The 20,372-nt window shown below is 32.9% G+C and overlaps 3 protein-coding genes and 1 long non-coding RNA gene across 4 annotated transcripts; 3 read left to right on the forward strand and 1 right to left on the reverse strand.

The window, feature by feature from the left end:
• The first annotated feature begins 206 nt into the window (after positions 1-206).
• Positions 207-3,391, forward strand: LOC120626111 (GTP-binding protein Di-Ras2). The gene is made up of 4 exons (XM_039893403.1): positions 207-607; positions 1,555-1,650; positions 2,032-2,292; positions 2,862-3,391. The coding sequence occupies exons 1-4, from the start codon at positions 470-472 to the stop codon at positions 2,994-2,996; spliced, it is 630 nt and encodes a 209-aa protein (XP_039749337.1). The 5' UTR covers positions 207-469; the 3' UTR covers positions 2,997-3,391.
• Positions 3,392-3,405: 14 nt separating this feature from the next.
• LOC120626113 lies at positions 3,406-11,046 on the forward strand. Its single transcript, XR_005658832.1, has 2 exons — positions 3,406-9,548; positions 10,528-11,046. It is a non-coding gene; the product is annotated as an uncharacterized LOC120626113 (long non-coding RNA).
• A 1,024-nt stretch (positions 11,047-12,070) lies between these two features.
• LOC120626110 lies at positions 12,071-17,023 on the reverse strand. The gene is made up of 5 exons (XM_039893402.1): positions 16,619-17,023; positions 15,932-16,153; positions 14,045-14,182; positions 13,741-13,960; positions 12,071-13,663 (listed from the first exon to the last, which is right to left on the reverse strand). The coding sequence occupies exons 1-5, from the start codon at positions 16,853-16,855 to the stop codon at positions 13,245-13,247; spliced, it is 1,236 nt and encodes a 411-aa protein (XP_039749336.1). The 5' UTR covers positions 16,856-17,023; the 3' UTR covers positions 12,071-13,244.
• Positions 17,024-17,525: 502 nt separating this feature from the next.
• On the forward strand, positions 17,526-19,413 carry LOC120626068 (integrator complex subunit 12). Its single transcript, XM_039893354.1, has 2 exons — positions 17,526-18,076; positions 18,654-19,413. Exons 1-2 carry the CDS (start codon positions 17,645-17,647, stop codon positions 18,945-18,947), a joined length of 726 nt encoding a protein of 241 aa, XP_039749288.1. The 5' UTR covers positions 17,526-17,644; the 3' UTR covers positions 18,948-19,413.
• Positions 19,414-20,372: the final 959 nt, after the last annotated feature.

A 20,372-nucleotide genomic window follows, 5' to 3' on the forward strand; every position in this document is an offset into this window, starting at 1 on the left:
TATTCAGCCGTTATCACTGTAAGTATATCCTATTTTTTACGTGTTCATACCTGATGTTTTATATCGCTTTATGGATGTATTAAAGTAAAAAATACCATCAGGAAATATCGATATATCAAACAAAAAATTTCAAAGTGTCGATTCATCGATATTTCGCAAGCAAGCGTGAAGCGCTGACTACAGAACTGCGGAAGTGCGGAGGCCCGTGGCATCTCCGCGGCGAGTGGTCATCTTTCGTTTTGTGTTGATTGGGCGTTGGAAATCATAAAATAATAAAGGATGTGTTATTATTTAAACATAAATATATCGTGTCGCTATTCGTAGTTACAAAATATAGTTGCAGCCTTATAGCAACCTTTTCCGTACCTCAGTGAAGATGCTCTAAAGTAAGCGAACTAAGTAGTCACTTGTAAAAAGAAATTTTGTAAATTGATTTTACGGAAAGGTTTTAAATATATGTAAATAAACAATGCCGGAACAAAGCAACGATTATCGTGTAGTTGTATTTGGTGCAGGCGGTGTAGGAAAGAGTTCTTTGGTTTTGCGCTTTGTAAAAGGTACATTCAGAGAATCGTACATACCAACTATTGAAGATACATACAGACAAGTAAGTAAATAATAGAAAATTATTTAACTACAGTTTTAATGCAGGCGTAAGACATACCCCACTTGATGTTTAAGCGATGCTTAAAAAGTGTTATGAATAATTTGCTTTGAAGATAATAACAATTTAAATATTGTTATAAAGATTCGGAAGTCAGTTTTAAGGTAATGAAAAATATTAATTGAAAATTCTTTCTTGGCAAAGAAGCTAAAGCCTTATTTGCATTGCTGGTGGTCTCCAATCTTGGTATAATATGTACATCAAGGGCTTTATTTTTTTAATCCATCCATCCAATCTATTTATATAAAAGGAAGTTATGTTCGTTACACCAATTATAACTCAAGAATGGCTGGACCAATTTTTATAATATTAGATTTTTTGGATTTCTCTTAGTCCGGAATAGGATAATAAGTATTTAAGTATAACATTCATTAAAAACAAAAATGTGGTACGAAGTTCGCGGGGACAGCTAGTATTTACTAAAATATCCATCATCAATTATATTATTAGAAAGATGTAGTACACCCTTCTAGTGAGACTGCAGTCAAGTTGAAATCCTTAATATGTTAGTAGGAAATTTCCATTCACCAAATTTACAGCACTTTATGTTTGTGCTTGTTTGATGAACAGAACTTTATTTCAACTTGAGCTTAATTAATTGGAAATTTATTAAATATATACTTACTTAATCATAAAGCTGTACTATTCTGAAATGGGTGCTAGTTACCAAAATATAGAAAACTATTATTCAATCTATCAATGAACACACATTCTCATATACATGTTTATTTTAATAGTTACTGATGTGTTGTTTGAAGTATGTAAAATTATAGGGCAGTATTTAAGTTGGAAGTCTTTTTAAATACCAATTAATTTTATATTTGTATTGCACACTATGCCAAATTTTGTCATGTTGACTATTTTTTAATTATTAATTTATTTGTATACAGGTTATAAGCAGCAACAAAACAATATGCACTCTACAGATCACAGACACTACAGGATCCCACCAGTTTCCAGCCATGCAAAGACTATCAATAAGCAAGGTAAGAGCAAACGCTTTTTTGAGTAATTTGATCAAACAAAATTCCTATTAGTTTATTTCTAATATAAAATGTAGACAATATTTATAACACAATTATTTGATATCATGAATCTTCACTTCTCTTTACACCTATTGCCTATGCCCTGTTTCTTTTTAGAATATCATATCAATAGTTTTGTCAACTCCTAATAATTAAAGACTTGTTTTCAACATATAAATTGAAAATTATGTTTGTGAAAAATATCACTGCTGCTTTCGTAAATGCGTGCGTGTTTTAAATATTTATGTCCCCAACCAACAACTGTAACACTAGACATTTGATGTCATTTTCTGACACAAGTTATTATTATGAAGAGGAGTTTAATAAATATTTACTTTTCAGGGTCATGCATTTATCCTAGTGTATTCAGTGAGCAGTCGGCAGTCATTGGAAGAGCTAAAGCCAATATGGCAAACTATAAAAGAAATTAAAGGAGCAGAGTTGCCAAATATTCCAGTTATGTTAGCTGGTAACAAGTGTGATGAAAGTCCAGAGATCCGAGAAGTGTCTGCTGCAGAGGGTCAGGCTCAAGCTCAAACTTGGGGGGTATCTTTCATGGAGACCTCAGCCAAAACCAATCATAATGTTACCCAGTTGTTCCAGGTAAATAAATTTCTTATACAAAAGGGTTACATAATTTTTTTATTATTTTTTTAGCATGTGCCTTATATGTTTGAAGGCAATGCTATATGCTAGGTCTAGGCTTGCCTAGAACTAGAGTACCTATTCACTCTTGCCTTAAAGCAACTTAAGATGCATATCAAAAATGTAAATGAAAAACATTTTATTTGAGTTTATTTGGTGGTACAATGGACAATTGTAAAACAGGAGCAAGACTGAAGTTCGGGAACAGTTGCAAATGTTACAAAATGTTCACGTAATTTATTAAACAGGTATCATGTGGCGGTGCTGAAAATGTAGTTATTTTGTAACAGAGTAGTTTTTGCTCTCTTGTTTTCTGTTGGTCTCTTATTTTGTTTTCTTTGACAATAATTATGCAACACTTGCATGGTACTGTCATATCTTTATTTTAATTTGCAGTTTCATATAAGAAACAAAGAAGATGACCATTTTTCACAAAATCATATTTACAAAATGATTTTTATAATTTTCATGTTGATAAAGTTACTGTAGTTTATATATTTATACATATCCAAAGTTTTACATTCCAGGAACTTTTGAATATGGAAAAGAACAGAAACGTTTCCTTGCAAGTTGACGGCAAAGGGAAAAAGAAAAAGGATAAGGTTGTAAAGGATGGTGGGGAAGCATCTGCTAGTGGAAGGGAGAAATGCCTTGTTATGTAATATTAATTAACTTATTATCCCACCAACTTTTAGTGTCAAGTAATAAGCAGCATGGCGTAAAATATGACAATATAATAATGATGTTCTGAATGAGATAGTTTAGATATTAAGGCGTTAATATGTAGTTAATTTTACTGTCACAGGTTAGCATTAACGCGTCCACTTTATCTTGGCGCTGCTCAACCGTTATGATCAAAATAATGTTTTAATAATATGAATAACGCAATGCAAATAACAAAACAATTAACGTAAATAACAGCAACCTAAATGCAGAAGGAACAAACAATATACTTGGGGAAAAGTCAACAATTTAACAAAATTAACAATCCCTGTTTGATAATTAGATATTATATATATTTTTTTAGCAAATATAATATCATTTTCTTCAACAGTGAAGGAAAACATCGTGAGGAAACCTGCATGCCTGAGAGTTCTCCATAATGCTCTACAAAGTATGTAATTGGTCGGTAATGGGTTGATATGAATTAGATATTTAACACTAATTAAAGTGTTAGTTTGTTTATTCATTTTCATAAATGGTTTTAAATGAATAAAAATTTAAAATGAGATTATGCTAACGCTAGGGCAAGTAAGATGTGCGGTTTGACGAAGCGGGAGAGGGGGCGAGTGCTACGATAACGTGAACGCGTACTGTGTAGTTGAGTACATTTGAGTATTACCGGCGAGCGCGGCCTTTTACATAGTACTAATTAATTAACGTGCGGCAAATATATTGTAATGTTTTTATTTGTAAACAGACTGAATTAAGCAATAACCTTAAAATAAAACACTGTAGGAAGACATACTTGTACCAATATTATATGCAGAGTATAGTACAATAATTTGGGTGATATTTTTTAAAGCAAACTTGTATTTTTCTTAAAACGGTTGTGCTTTGTGCTGTAGGCTTCAAACCTTGGGCACTAGTATATATTTAAATATGATATTGTACCTACTTATTTTTATACCTATACACCTATTATTCGGATGGCCTAAGAGGTTCTTTTTTTCTATGATTACTTGCTTTGCAATACAATTTAACTTATTTTTGAATTTGTAACTTCCGCAGCAATAAATTCCGATTTTGTAATATTGCTGAATATATGTAACATATTTTGCTTAAAGATAAAATCCTACTGTAAGGTTGCTGCCAGTAATTCTTTGCGATAGATGCTTTTATAAACTCGGATATATTCAAGAGCTAATTGAGCAGTAAATTATCCGAGGAGTGCCATTCAATTATACTTTTCTTTATAGACTAAGCTATGGCAAAATTGACCAATACTTTTTTTAAACAGAATTTTAGTTTTTTTTAAATTATTACCAAGTAAACTAGAACATGATATGATTGCTTTTGCAGTTTTGTAATTTCTTATATCGTTTTATTACAGGCTAAGTTAACTTAAGTTATCCCAAAGATTTTTTACATCTTAAATAGTCAAGCTACCTAAATTGTTTAAAATCGGATGTATCACCCGATAACTTTAGTATAAATGCGTGAAAAGCGCAACCTTAAGTACTGTGGCTAAGGTCATTTGCTTTACGTTTGCGCCTTACGTTGGTTATTACTTGCGCTGAAATCAATTATGCTGTTATTTTGATTCTAGTCATGAAAATCAACAATGGACTTTATTATTTAAGTTTTATTATTAATACCTATACGCCTATTAATATATCGTTTCTATTGTGATTGATCTTAAAATCAGAAGTCATTGTTCGTCAAAATGTATATTTTGCTATGTAATAAGAATGACTTTATTTACACTAGTTGCATATTACATAAATTATTATTAATAATGACTGACATGGCACTTGAAAAGTCTAGATGCATATTGCCGCGGACCGCATCGCAAAGTATTTCTATTGAATTACTATAATTAATTGCCTTCAAGCATGTGATAAAATATGCAAGGAAAATGTAAGCTACTGTAGGATAATAGTCAAATAAGGTCTCGATTCTTATCAATGATTCGGACTCGTTTGAATTGAAAAATATGAAACATAACAAATAAAAGTTTTACGAGGAGTCCAAATTTACGCCACTAATTATATTTCGTGCAATCATTTAAAGAGTATTGATTTGATTTCGGATGGACACTTGCCGATAACCGAAGGTTTGCTTCGGCGTCACCGGGGGACTGGGACGAGTGCGAAAGCTCGCCATGTGAAGAGCCCCAGGGCTCGACGACATCGAGGGGGAAGTGGGAGATGTCGAACCGAGGGTGCCTCCTCCGAGGAAGCTTACCTTGGCTCGGTTCGACGTTAATCTGAGTGCTCGTGAACTTTTGGACTAATTATTGTTAAGTCCGAGTCCGCCTCCGTGACCGTGGTAAGGGTCCACGTCCGCCTCCGTGACCGTGGTAAGGGTCCACGTCCGGATGACGGGACCCAAGAGCATTGATTATTATGCTAACTATATATAGTGCGCACTGCGGTGAACTCTTCGTACGTGCATAAAAGCACTGCCTAGGCTTACCAAGAATTGTTAAAATTTAAATTTCGGAAAATTTACAAATCATTTGAGATATACCTAAAAAGCATTGAGTATCAGTGCTCACTGTGGCCTGCTGTTTGCAAATGCCTTCCCTCAAATTTTACGACCCGTATCGGTGAGGGTTTTATGTTCCGAATTATATCATCTGCCTCCTTAAAGATTACTGCCTATCCTGTTCGAAATCCCTGTGCAAGCCACAGTATCTTATGTGGATTTTGAACCTATCATCGGGCATAAGTTCTGCCTCTGAACCATTGAGTCACTGCCCATTGAATTTTTTTTAATTAGTGTCACACCGACCGACAGACAATAAAGTTATCCTAGAAAGATTACGACTCGGTCGGTTTAGGCCGTGATTTCTAAAAACGATTGTAATATGATAAAGTGTAGGTAGGTAGTTATCGAATTGCGATGCGGTCAGCTTTTAAATACGCGCAGTTATTATGGAACTCTAAAGCCGAAAAAATTTTGCAAAACGCCGCTCCTCGCATTCGCATGAGTGCAAGTGGCATGGATGAAGGGTGGCGTGGTGCATAAGTGGCCGTGCAATTAGAGATTCCGCATGTTGGTGTGATCATACAACGAAATGGAGTCTTTACGACTTTATTGTTATTCAATTGTACGCTGGTCATTAAAGAACCGTGTTGTAATGTCTTTGATGAGCATTTTAAACAACCGTGTTGTAATGTCTTTTTTGAGCATCGTTGCGCCCACTGGTTTAATTATTTATTATGAATTTCTGCAGCAAAAAAAAGGGAGTGCAACACATTGCAGGCGCAACGATGTTTTCTATCTGATTTTTTGTACCTTTGCTTATGCTATAGAACAGAATGGGGTATTACAAAATAGTTACTTTTTTTCTATTTTAAAATAAATTACAATTATAACGAACAGTCGAAACGAAATTAAAATCTAACTTGGCAGTATGCCATTTTTTGCATGTGGATTCTGCGGGTCTAGATCTGTTTACAAGAGCTGGTACAACTTTGAAAAAGCGCAATGACGTTGCTCTGCAACATGAAAAGTTGCCTGTCTCTTTCGCACGCATATAAGCGTGACAGAGAAAGCTATTGTTTTGTTTTTACACTATAGAGTATAGACAAATACTGTATAATAAAATTGGGCTTGTGTAAGTACAGTGAACGTGCCAGCTCTTGTGAACCAGCCTTTTATAGAGCAGGATCTAAGATATGTTTTAAGATTATAGGTCAACATAGTGCGCCGTGGAAGTTTGTTCTCGCCGTGGATTATTTAAGTATTGTATATTATTATTGTCTTGTGATAATATCCTGTAATACCCTGTTTGTCATAAATAAAAAAAATAATTTAATATATACATAATTTGTAAAGGACTGCCAAAATTATTAAGAGCACGTAGGACTCATGCGATTTTTCAGTAATTTAAATGGTACAGGTAGCTACACGGCTGATGATGACGTTTGCGTGGCGAAACAGTTCGAAGCTCATAATGAGTACCTATGTATACACACTATTGGTACCTATTCTTATCAGTACGCGTGTCTGATGAGTTCTGATGAAGTCTACGCGTAGACAAAGCATCAGGACTTGATGCGTGCCTGATGGGTTCGTTACGTACATTAACGTACGAGTCTGATGAGTTGACGCGTACTGCGAACAGTCCCCCTATTCTGTGTGTATTGACAGTACTTCAAACATTCTACTGAATAAAAGTAATATATAATTCTAAAAGTTAAATATAACTTTAATATTTATATAAAACTCCTAATATATTTCGATAATTGTGTTAGTTGAATGTTCGATTTATTTTAATTCAAAACCGATTTCCTATAGCCTGTCGTTCTTCGTTATGCGCGGCATTCACTGAGGGGGCGGTACCTACCCATCAATGACGTACGACATTATCTGTATTATATTTAACCGAAAAAAAAATCAAACTTTATGGGCGTGCACCTGTCAAAATTATCATCCTAAATAAGACAAAGCTTAATATAATAATGTTATTAAAAAAAAAAGATTGTTGACGTGCCATGTCCAAAATCTCCGATAAGTTTATACAATATATAAAAATAATTATGTATGCGTTTTTTATCTGATGAGTTCGATGCGTAGGTACTGACCAGCTTCAAACTTTTTGAACACGTGGATGTCGTCATCAGCCATGCGGATCGTGCTGGTGTCATGGGCATTTTCAATGATAAAAATGTGTTGCTTGCGGTGATCGCGCTACGTATGTACTGTAATATGCGATCAACATTAATTAAATAAAATGTATCCTATTGTTTTCATCTACTTTTAGAAATAATGCAGATAACGCAATATTGGTAGTTACAAAACAAAAAAAGTATATGCATTCTCGCAAAATGCTTGTATTAATATTTTATTATGATAAAATACAATGCAGAACTAAAGACGATGTCAAAGCGAGATTTTTATTGTCTGAACGTGCCAAAAGAAACTTCCATACAGTGAAAGTGAAAAAAAAATATTCCTTCATAAGTTCCAAATGGTTTCAACTAAATTCAAATAATATGAGGTTTCTTTATGTTACGTTATGTTTAGGATTTCCAATACGACGGAAGTCGTCTGGTAAGCAGTTCGGGACTGATTTTTCTGAAGATTTTAGAGCCATAACCGTAATTGCCCTAGGAATTAATTATGTGACATCTTAAAACTTTCTGAAATGGTTGAAATTTTAACTGAAGAATCATTAAGGGTGTATTCAAATTAGCTACCAGCTAGGCTGACCAATTTCATAGTATCTAAACCAGAGTTTTTTGCAGGAACATTATACCATTAGCTTATTGAAAATAGTGAAGCTTTCGTTAAAAACCCGCTTGAGTCAATTTCTGCATTAATGCGTTATGAGTATTAGACGTTATTTTTGACGTCATAGACGCGCATTTGGTCCATCTCGTGCGTTTTGTTGAATGCACCCTTAAACTGTGATATCTAATGAAAATGAAATCTCGCATCGACATCTATCTAGGTTCAACATTTTAAGCTGCATTATAAATAGAATAAATCATTAAAATAAAAGTAGCAGTCGCTAGTATTAATTAATGCACTTTATTTAATATCGTTCACTTACATATCCAATTAGAATTGTCCATAGTTTAACATTTTATCTAGTCGATTGTAATCTTATCGTACGCAACTCATAGTGAGGTTAGTTTAATATTATAGGAAAGTTATTTGTATAGAAATGTTTAATCACGCGGTTAGGTGATTAATATAGGGTTTAAACGAGCGTTACTAGAGCGTGCTAATAACGCTTGCCTGTCAAACGTGTCAATATTTGAAATTGGCTTACACACAAAAACTAGCCATACGATATGATAATTTGGCATTATTTAATTTAACGCTATCATCGCTTTTAGTCCAAAAAAATTACCATCTAGTGATCGAAGAACAAGTCCAAACTGAAAACGAGGCGTATGACTGTAGGTACAATAATGGACGTAGTAAAAGAGGATCCAAACTACGACGACCTCCCTGGAGTTGTGAGTGTTGTGATGTTATAAGTGGGAGGTCCCGGTTTCGATCCCCGGCAGGGACAATTTGGGAATTTATAAATTCTGAATTTTCTCTGGTCTGGCCTGGTGGGAGACACCTAGCCGTGGCTAGTTACCACCTTACCGACAGAGACGTGCCACCGAGTGTAATTAACCCGCGTTCCCGTACCATGTCGCGGAGAAACCGATAAGGGGTGTGTAGTATTATAAATGCCTAACTTAACAGGTTAGCCCGCTACCATCTTAGACTTATCACTTGCCACCAGGTAAGATGGCAGTCGAGGGCTAACTTGTAGTGAGATAAAAAACTTGTAGTGGGTTTAAGGACATTTAGAGCCTTGTTAATAAATTTGTCATAACGTTGCACTAGTTAAGCAATGTTTTGTCAGACGTTAACTGACGGCAGCTTTCAATGTCAGAAAAAATATTGAAGATTATTAACTATGTATGTGGGTTAGATTAACTACGTTCATTATTATACAAAAACTGATCTCAGTGGTGTCGCACTCGTCGTCTGTACCTTCTTCAAATTGGATCACTTATTTCGCTGGAAGCATACTTTGGGTATGTTATTATATCTTAAAATAAATGTATTTATCGTTTAAAAAAAGCCCAGATAAATAAATAACTAGCTACACAATAAGTTTTGCACTGAAAGCTTTGATATACAACAATTATTCACGTACCTACTTCGATTTTAAATTAAGAAATATTGTTAAATTGTTGAAACTGGACCAAAGTGTTGTTTGATGTTGATTAATGTATTATTAACTGACATGTTTATTTGTTTGATGGGAATGTGTTACAATTGTATATCAATGCCTTAAATTCTAAATCTTATTTGAAATGTGATATCTCTAATTTTGAGCTCAATCGTGTACACACATTTTCCTATACCTAACTGCTATTTAATACGTATTCCTAAACGATCTAGTCAATAATTTAATATTATGAATCTATTTAATTCAATTACCTCTATTAATACATGATTGAGCTTAGCCTTAACGCTTTTTCTATTACTCTCGTGTTTAAACTGAGGGGTTTATTCAATTCCCAGTATACTTAAGTTGTAATTCGTCTGGTGTTGATTCGGTGGGTCGATTGCGAAACATATCAAAATGGGGATGCACAGGAGAAATTGATCTCAGAGATTCGCCTATCTAATAAATAAAAAATTAGAATGCCTAATGATGTGCGATGTCCATAGAATAAAAACGTTTAACCAACTCTTACGTGATAACTATATGTGAACAGTTGACGTTTGCCTCGAAATCTTAGATTAGGCGTTATTTCTTTAAGCAATGCCTTGTTTGTCGATAGTGAAAACGGGCCTGGAATAGTGGGAGTGCAGACATCGTCACATGTCGATGCCACTGTACTACAATCGACCCACGGTACACATTCTTAATTAAATTGTCAGTATTAAAATAATAATATCTTGACAAACGAGAACTGTAAAGAGGATTGAGATCAGTTTTTCATGTATAACCGAATTAGCACCAATTATTCAATAAGATTTTTAAAATATTATTATTTTCTATAGATTTATCACGAACAACCAGTATATTATATTATCGTTTATACCAAACCGTTATGTTTGTAATGGGTTCCTGAGACAGACAATTGAGATTGGGAATATTTACGTGATTGGTGGTGAAATAATCGTGGCGTAACACTCAGCAGGATCCCGTATTGTTGGAAACGTCGGTAGGTAATAATATAAGTTCAAAAGTTTTATCAAAATTCACTTAAAAATGAATTTACTTACTTGCGTGGAAAATAATAAATGAAATGCTTTCAAAGTTGAACTCCAGCCAGTGGATTTTTATTTACATACTTTACTTACTTTAGTTAAGTCTTTCGTCAAAAAAGAGAAAATAACTATTGAACTAACAAAAATCGATGTCGTACACATTTACATGGAATCCGTATTGACACTAGATGGCGTTCTTTCGATAAGCCACCCATCCGGTTTCGGTAACGGAGCTCTATAATATCCGTGATCATTAATTATCAATTTCAAATGACTGTCTGGGTGACTCTTACAAGTCATTGTTTTTGATTACTACTTAAAAAATAAGCCCCTTCTGTATTACCTATCTTTCTCTATTACTATATATAATAATTCTTCGATATTTGTACAAATATAGCCAAAGTAATTTTCAATCTTACAACTCTTAATGCTTTCTCTTATAACAAGATTACTTTAGCTAACTACTATTAAATACCTACTTTATCATGCAACTTTTTAAATATACTACAATGGCACATCGAATTTACCATAATACTAGTAGTTTATATAGTAATATTTTACCTAATCAACTAAAGTTTACAAATACCAAAATAATTACAGTTCAAGAATAAATTGAATTTATTGTACAAGTATGGGGTAGAACAATAGTAACTTAGGAGCTTAACAACTAATCACTTCTATATTAAATTCTATTAAAATTCTTATTCCGCCAATAGAACTTAGTAAATAGAACACCAAAGTGAATTTTAAGATCATAAAGGTGCCCGAGTAATATATAATATGGCAATAATATTGAAGTAGATGAATAAATAATAGTAAATCATAATAGTGGGTTAAAATGCCAGTAATATTCATCATTAAGTCAGTTAATGTGCGGTTTTATATCCATCCCTTACTTCCATATTGAAGTCTTACTGTTTTTAAATTATTATTTAATTATGATTTGTATTTTTATCTGCAAAACTTTAAACAGCGTTTAATTATTTGATCTGTCTCACTCAAAGGCCATCCCTACAATCACATCGAAATATTCAATTACCTCGTCGATACGATAGGGGAGAGAAAATATAATACGAAAACTTCAGATCGTACAGTTAGTAGACTAACTACCTTCTTGGTCAGAAGAAAAAGTCAAGAATAGGATGGATATTTATTCGTCGATCAGAAAGCTTTGGATTAGATCGGTTATTTGGGCAGAAGTTTCATCGTTATATTTTCCTCTTCTCTATGGGAGAAATATAGAGCTTAAACTCATGGTGGCTGGGCTGCTGAAAAATACAACTGTTCTTATGAATATTGAATCAATAACTTATTGCAAATAAAACATTCCCAGTATAGAACAATCCGATTTATTATATCGCCACTATTTTCTTGCTTTCGTTTCGTGAAAGTGTCTTAAAAACTAAAAGTTGATAACACAACCAGTAAATCATTTATATACATTTTGGCTATATCTTAATATTTTGATCATGAGAAAAACATTGTTCTTTTAGGTTCATTTACCAGTTCATAGAGTGATTAGTCCATTTAGATAGTGTAGTTGGGTATAGTGATGTTAAAGAATATGGTTAAAGCTTGACTCGAGGTTCATTGAACTCTGATCATTCCATATGCCTATAGTTGTATATATTGATAATGTTTTGTTATGATGTTACTTATTATGAGATTGCGAATGTTTGTTGACCAATAAATAGCATTTAGATTGTAAGTACCTTAAACGAGATTAAGAATTTGCTTCTTAACTAGGTACTGTAATTGTATAGTTTTATTTTTTAAATTTAATATTGCTTCTTGTGTATTCTGTACTGAATGTTTTCAAATCCTATAATTTATTATTTCATACACTTCTCACTAAGCATCACAAAATTTAATTAAAAAACATTATTACGAATAACTTGTTTATTTATAAGGCCCATTTTTACAAAACAATCGTAAAACTTAAACTAATAGTTTCATTAATGCCAATACTGTTGTATACAAATAGATAAACTAAACTAAATTGTTCTGTCTAAAATAGTGATGTATCTTTATCACTATTTTTAGATTTTCCAATTTAACTTAGTTTTGATATTTCTTCTAGTACAACGGAATTAATACCATAAACTATTTTTAATTCATTAAATCCTACCTACAATTATTAGATCACAGGTTAAATACTAAAACTAAAGATAAAAAAGAATTATTAATCAATGCCGCACAGTTGTGCCAATTCTGCTGTTCTCTAAACTGAATAAATACATTGACAGGTCTTAAAGTTGTGCCCTCCTTTTTACTACGATTAGTTAAAGAGTTGTGAACAACACAATTGGCACCATCATACAAACAATATTATCAATTATATTATTGTTTGTAAGTTAGTTAAGGTACAAAACAAAGTATAATATACAACAAATCTTAACTAGTTATTTTAGTGACTTGATGTCTAAATATAAAAATAATTATTATTGTGCTACCATGATTAAATATAGTGGCATTTGAACAATTGGACTTTTAAAATCTTATTGCTTTCAGTTGCCCACAACATTTGGCAAGCGACTTGTACTAGCAGATCTTCGCATGGGCTTTTCTGCAATTGATAACTTTGAACCCTGACTAAAACCATTACTTATACTAACTACTTTTGCAGATTGTGTAGTATCAAGTGCCTTAGCGCAAACATTTAGTAGCTTTGTTAGAGTTTCTCCACTGATTCTATCAGCACTTTCTTTTCTATGTGTATCAGTTGAATGACTGACAGGAAAGACTTTTGGAATCGATCTGTTTCGTTGCTTCAAACCTATGCTAAATATACCCAAAAAGCTTAAATTAAATGGAATGTTTAAAATGTAATTAAAAATTATCATAACTAACAAAAATATTATTAAGGCATTGAAGGTTACCATAAGTATTCCATACATTATTTTATCAAAAGGGAACCACAGTCCATCTGTAACAAAACAATAAAAATTAAGTTTTTTTGTGACTATTTTCCGAATAAATAGATATTTCCTTTATAAATCTTACCAGTTATTCCATGTGTTAGAGTCTTAATAGTGTCACCAATAGTTATCATAGGCTCTGTCAACAGGACACTAAACATTCTGACGCCAATTTTAAGTGGATTCATATGTTTTAAAAATATTACTGGATCAGGTGGTGATACTTCACAAGTAGAACTCCAAATAAACCATTTACATGTATTCATTGCCGATATGAACCTATCTAGTTCTTGTTTTTCCGCTTCCTGCACAATAACAGAAATATGTTTTTAATTATAACATAACAGTAAACAAATATTAAAATAATCATTGAATAAGTGTATACGAGCCTTATATGACACAAAAACTTCATACATGTAAAATGCAACAGCTACAAATATGATTACATGTTTATGTGAAATATGGTGAACTAGCCAAATTGTTGAACCTATAACTGCCAGAATACTTGAAGTCCATACAATATATACCTGGAAAAAATCATATAATAATTTAGTATACTCAGTATCACAGCTTTCATGGAAATATAAAGTTTACGCACCAGGCGCCTTCATCAAAATAAGTCTTAAGAATTAAAGAACATATAAATATATATATACATAATTTAATAATAATAATTAGTATGAAATAGAAGATACCATATAACAGAGAGCAACATATTGCTTGGTAGTATCAGTAGTGTTAGTGTCACTAATACCAGCAGACACTAAATACAGCTACAGACAACAGTACATATAGACCCTTAGTTAAAGTTATAGCAACTGCAAGATGGAAGTTTATTTTGGACCAGAAAACAATTTTACTAGTCAAAAACATATTTTGCAATACTTACATGTTGTAAATATTATGGTATTATTGCTATACCTGCTACTATTTTTATTCTATACTTGTAATCTTACCTTTATTGAAGATTACCTTTGTGTTCAGTGAGTTACTTTTTTTTAAGATACTTCTTTTAACATACATATGTTATTTATAGAATTTTGTCATATTTTTTTTATATGTATAGTTTGGGGCTAAAGTTAGCTATTACGATTGTGTGTCATTGGCAAAAAGTATTATGGAAAAAAAAGGAAATTTATAAAGTTAATTATTTATATAAACTAAAAAAAAAATATAATAAACAGTACAAGAAATTTGTTGTCCTGATTTTTTCTGCAATTAATAATGATGAAAAGTGTGCACTGCTGCTTATTGGACATAATCCCTACTAATATTATAAATGTGAATGTAAGTTTGTTTATTACGCTTTCACGCAAAAACTACTTAACCAATCCTCATGAAACTTTGTACACATATTCTTGGAAGTGTTAGAAGTAATATAGGATACTTTTTATCCCGACATTAAGCTCGGTTTCTTTGGGAGAGGGGAGGAGTGTTTGACGATTTTACACCATAACTCTGACAAATTATAACCGATTTAAATAATTATTTTTACTATAGATGTTATAATATGTGTTTAATTTTGCCCAAACTTTGGTTGGAGATAGCGGACAGAACTCCTCAGCGGACAGCAGCAAACCCGTCATTTAAGGCTAAGCGATACTGAATACTTTAATTTTTTTTAAATCTACAACTAAATTTAATGCTACATTAAAAAACAAAATCAAAATCAGACGAAGTCGCGGGCAACAGCTAGTATTAAAACATAATAAACATTATAAATTCTTTTTTTTTATTTATACTTTTTGTCATTTATTGAAGTGGACACACAATTGCAATAGCAGATTTGACCCTCTGGTACATTTTGATCTTTTTAGACAAGTTCTGTATACTTCTAAAATATTTCTACAAATATACTGAAATGTTAAGTAGGAATTCTTTATTGTCTTTTGATAATGATGAAGATACTGAGGTATCTCTGCATCGTCTAGTTTTATACAAGACTAAAGTGCACACATCACAGTCTTCAGATAGGTCTTGAATAGACACAGGGAAATCTATTCAGGGTGAGATGCCCTCTACAGGTAGTGCCTATCAAATTTGGTGATTTCATTATTTGAAAATTACATACTGGCATCCTACTTAATCAGTAGTTAGTGCGGAGCTAGTTTTATATGGTACAGACACTCTAATACACCAAAACAATGAAATTTCCTAGCAATTAGTTAGATTGGTCTTTATTTTGTTGTTCTAAAGTTTTCAATCAAAAGAAAAAGTACCAACAATTGACATTTCATAGGCAGATGACTCAATCTGCTAGAAAATTTTAAACTTACCTTATACTCTATTAAATAGACTTGAATATATTCTGTCCATGCCATAGAAATTTTTTCAGTGATAGTAGGTTTATATATAGCTTCTTCCACATATCCCATGGAACGTCTAAACATATCCTCTGTAAGCACTTTATTGGTAGTTATGTATTCTTCTAGGACATTCCAATGTTCAGAGCTGTATCGCATTTGCAGAGAAATATCAACACTACCATCTTCATTTTTCTAATATATAAAAAAAAATACATTTTTAAAAACAACTCTTTTTTCACTTTGTATGGCTTAAATAGTTTAATTAATAAATAACTATCTTTTATTATATTGTTAAATTATTCTATACCTACATATAGATTAAATGTAAAAAAGCAATTAATGTACTTTTTGATTTTTGTTTTATACAAAAGCAAATTGGCTTTAGCTGATTTAATAAGGTTTAACCAGGCACCTATTTCATAAATAAACATTGACAGCAACAGCTGTTGTTTATGCATCATAACTTTTTATGGAGATAACAGATCTCTCTTATGGCAACTATCAAAAAAGGTACTGAACATGGGGCGGATATGACCACCGCCAGATTGCCAGCAACCTTTTCTGAGAGTAGCTAAAGCAAAGACTTAAGGTCTTAGAGTGTGCAGATAAAGCAATCAAACAATAAGCTTAACTTGTCTTATAATATAACATTACTACCTTTAGCAGGCCTCCTTTTAATACAATTGCCAGTATTCGTTTGTAAAACCATTCACCAATGTTATTTGTTTGTACCTTCTTGATAGATATACTTCTGAGGTCAGGTGGTATATCATCATAAACAGGATTCGCCTTACTCACATAATCCCAAGGATCTGGGCCTACTTGACCGTCACATTTCGCCCATGCAATATTTAGTAAAAGTAAAAGTAGTATAAGGAACGGTTTAAACCACATTATTTTTGTCTTAAATTAAATTAAAAACTAAAAACATTAATTAAATTTAGATTCAATAAATAATCGCTATTCTGATATTTCTTTTTAATGGCTTTGCGATTATAGTTGTTATTAGTCAAGCCCGGAACATTGTAAACAAAAGTAAATTTCGTATTCGTACTTAACGCAATAAAGTTTGACAGTGACAACTGAACAGATGGTTAACTAAACCTATGGAGGGTAGAGGTAAGGAGAGTCATCTTATATGGGAGAAAAGTTGAAAAAGTTTCCAGTTGTTGCGCTAAATAACAGTTCAAAAATCCTCCACAATGGCGCTGGTGGATGCACAGGGTATGGTATGAATGTAGCAATCGTAGATGAATTGAAGTATGCCGAGTTAAAAAATTTAATGTCATTATCGACTAAAGTAGTTAATTATTGAGAATTTCAACAACTTACGTTGTACAAAATATTGTGGTAAATATAACCTTACTTCCTTGTATCTCCATACTTCCTTGTTTATTTTTCAAGCCTACTCTAACAATATTTATATTTGGCGCTTCTTTTAAGAGTTACCCTGATGCAAATGTGGCGCCATCCTAATTTAATACATTTTGACGACACTTTTTCATATACACAGATGACTCTCCTTACCTCTACCCTCCATACTTGTAACGTATGAACTGTCAAGTGTCTATCTTGTCTAGTGTCTACTGTTTATTACAAACAAAATTTATAGGCGAAAGAAAAGATTTCAGTCTTCTAGGTTTCTTGGAATTTTGGATTAATTTCAATATATTACGTATTGCAATGTCTTCGATAGATTTTGACCCATCCATAAAATTGTGTTTGAAATATTTACATTCAAGCGCCTCTGACTCAACGGAACAACTACGTTTAACTCTTGACGATATGATCAGACAGACTTACGGGAACTCGAAGACTCTGGGCAATGTTTTACCAAAGAAATACTTGAATGAGGAGAAGATGGAGTCACCCTCGCGGTCAAAGCACAAGAACGAGAAAAGTTCGAGTACCGCAAAGACAGTTGCTATTCCGCAGCAAAGTCCGCAACAAATACAAATTCCTGAGAGGGAGAATGACGATGGGTCTGTTATGGATGGGGAACTAGAATTCGATTTCTTACAGGAGGACTTGACGTGTGTTGTGTGCAGGCAAATAGCTGTGCAGGCAGGAAACCGTTTGGTTGAATGTGATGCTTGCCATTCCCTGTACCACCAGGTATTCATCCTTTATTAATATTTGCTTGTTTACTTTCTAAACACGACATGACTACTCAATTCATCTTGATTACTCAACAATCAAAATCGAATAGATAGCCTATTTGATTTAAAAGCCTTAAAGCTTTAAAGCCTTAAAAGCGGTTTTTGGGTTATACTGACGAACATTTCATCTAAAAGCAGACACTTTCATAGAGGTTTACTAAATTGCAATAGTATTTGCTGGTATTATGAGAACCCATTTATACTATTTTCTAGTTTTATGCTGATTACATTTACATAATATTTTTGAATTCAAAGATCTTTAAGATGGGCAGACAGATCTTTAATTAAGATGGGCACTAAAAACAGGCTGAATTCTAGAACTTAGGCTCTCCCACCCAACACTCATCAATATGATTGACAATATCCTGCATATTATCAATGCATGTGTAATGCATATAGATGAATTGAAGTATTGGTAAAGATATTGTCCATAATATAGACTGTATGTATGCAGCCTTAGTGCATTGTCACTATCATTGAGACCTTGCCTTTGTTAGAAAATAATAATAAGAATATATTTATTTTGTTTACAGGATTGTCACAAACCTGTTATAAGTGATAATGACATGGCTTCTGGTTGGCAATGTGCATCATGTCTCACATCACAGGGGTTTGCTCAGAGCTACTCCAGTAAATCGCCAGCATCTAAGTCGCCCACTCAACTGTCTGGATCTACAACTCCTGTTAAAATATCTTCAAGCAGTTCTGCATCTTCTTCGCCTTCAAAAGTTGCGACCCCAAACATCAACATAATATCAGCAGATAAAAGAATACAGAATATGAAAAAGAAGGCAGCGAAACAACATGAGAAAAAGAAAAGCAAATAATATTCCTATTATGTATCTTTGAATATTATAATTTATAATGTTGCCAATTCTGTCAAACAAAAATCTTTAAATCATATAAAGAGTCAATACTACTTTCAGACCTGTTAGCCAAAATATATTACAAATCCCTAACAGCTGTTTGTTTATCCTAAAATTACCTAAAAAGAATCACACACGATAGGTATGTCTGATTCTCTTACCATATGACTTTGATATCTTGTTGATCTCTTTTTTAACCGGTTAAACAACAATTAACACAAATCAATATTCCAGAGGCAATTTGTATTTTTGTTCAGTTATAAATTTGTTTTTAATAGTTTATATCTTGGAAACTTGATAAATATGGTGGTACATATTATCCCTTTAATTTGGTTTTCAGATTATGTTACAACAGAATCTGCACTACTTTACTATAATTGTCTTATAAGCTCAAAAATTTAAGTTTTAATATATAAATTATCTATAATATAGAAATAAATATGTAAGAAAATAACATGTCTATTCATTTATATTGAAACTAAGGACCTGTCTTGGCTACATACTGCTGCAATTAAGATATAAATGTGGGGCAATTTCAATTTATTCTTATCTTTACATAATATTTTTATTTTACTAGATGGAGAACACAGACTCGTTACGCAAACCCCGCGCATGCCGACCACTGCCAACCGGAAGGACAGCCGATCTGTCGCCGTTTGTTATATCTTTGATATTTTCCTCTAAAATGCTCGTTTTAATATGCTGGGCAATTCTGTTATTCATCAAATACACAATGTAAAAAAACTATATAATGTCTTAATTAGTTTGATAAGGAATAATATATAACCGTTAAAGAAATTTCTTTATGCCTGAGAGTTCTCCGTAATTTTGTCAAGGGAGTATCAAGCCTACCAATCCACACTTAGCCAGCGCGGTGGACTACGGCCTAAAACCTTTTCATTGTGTAAAAAGACCCATGCTCTAGAGTGGGTGGGTTGATGATGTTTTAAAAAAAGACAACCTTTAATGGAAATGCTTCAGTAAGGATGACGGTAGGTATAAAACACTGGCTTATACTGATCATTTACGTTGTCAGCGATGATCCGAAACACGGTCGCTAAATGGGCTGTTAAGAAGGCTCATCAGAGCTTTCACTAAATACTCAGAGTCTCTCAGCGGGCGATACACGATGGGGAGAGTTTTGCTTGTAGAGTCTCGATGTGATCAAATCGGAAACGCGTTCCGCAAAAGAACCAGTGTTAAGAAAGCTCTGTTATTTGGGATTGAGGTCTCCTAACTTTTTAACGTATATTGGGTTGTCGGTTCTGGCAATTGAGCTTGAAGTCTCTTCCTATAAAAATAATTTCCTTTAAAAAAATAATGGTCACCATTTATAAGTATATCTCATAAGATATTCTAATTCTTCCTTGGAGCAGCGGTGAGCGC

This window comes from Pararge aegeria, chromosome 8 (genome assembly GCF_905163445.1).
Source record: "Pararge aegeria chromosome 8, ilParAegt1.1, whole genome shotgun sequence".
Lineage (NCBI taxonomy): Eukaryota > Metazoa > Arthropoda > Insecta > Lepidoptera > Nymphalidae > Pararge > Pararge aegeria.

Bases quoted from the DNA above. Each gene is read 5' to 3' on its own strand.
- LOC120626110 (XM_039893402.1), bottom strand. From the start codon at position 16,855: ATGTGGTTTAAACCGTTCCTTATACTACTTTTACTTTTACTAAATATT. The intron at 14,183-15,931 runs GTAAGTTTAAAA...GATTTTTTCCAG, and splicing joins TCTATTTAATAGAGTATAAG to GTATATATTGTATGGACTTC. The intron at 13,664-13,740 runs GTAAGATTTATA...GTTTTGTTACAG, and splicing joins TCTAACACATGGAATAACTG to ATGGACTGTGGTTCCCTTTT.
- LOC120626111 (XM_039893403.1), top strand. From the start codon at position 470: ATGCCGGAACAAAGCAACGATTATCGTGTAGTTGTATTTGGTGCAGGC. The intron at 1,651-2,031 runs GTAAGAGCAAAC...TTTACTTTTCAG, and splicing joins AAAGACTATCAATAAGCAAG to GGTCATGCATTTATCCTAGT. The intron at 2,293-2,861 runs GTAAATAAATTT...TTTACATTCCAG, and splicing joins ATGTTACCCAGTTGTTCCAG to GAACTTTTGAATATGGAAAA.
- LOC120626068 (XM_039893354.1), top strand. From the start codon at position 17,645: ATGTCTTCGATAGATTTTGACCCATCCATAAAATTGTGTTTGAAATAT. The intron at 18,077-18,653 runs GTATTCATCCTT...TTTTGTTTACAG, and splicing joins GCCATTCCCTGTACCACCAG to GATTGTCACAAACCTGTTAT.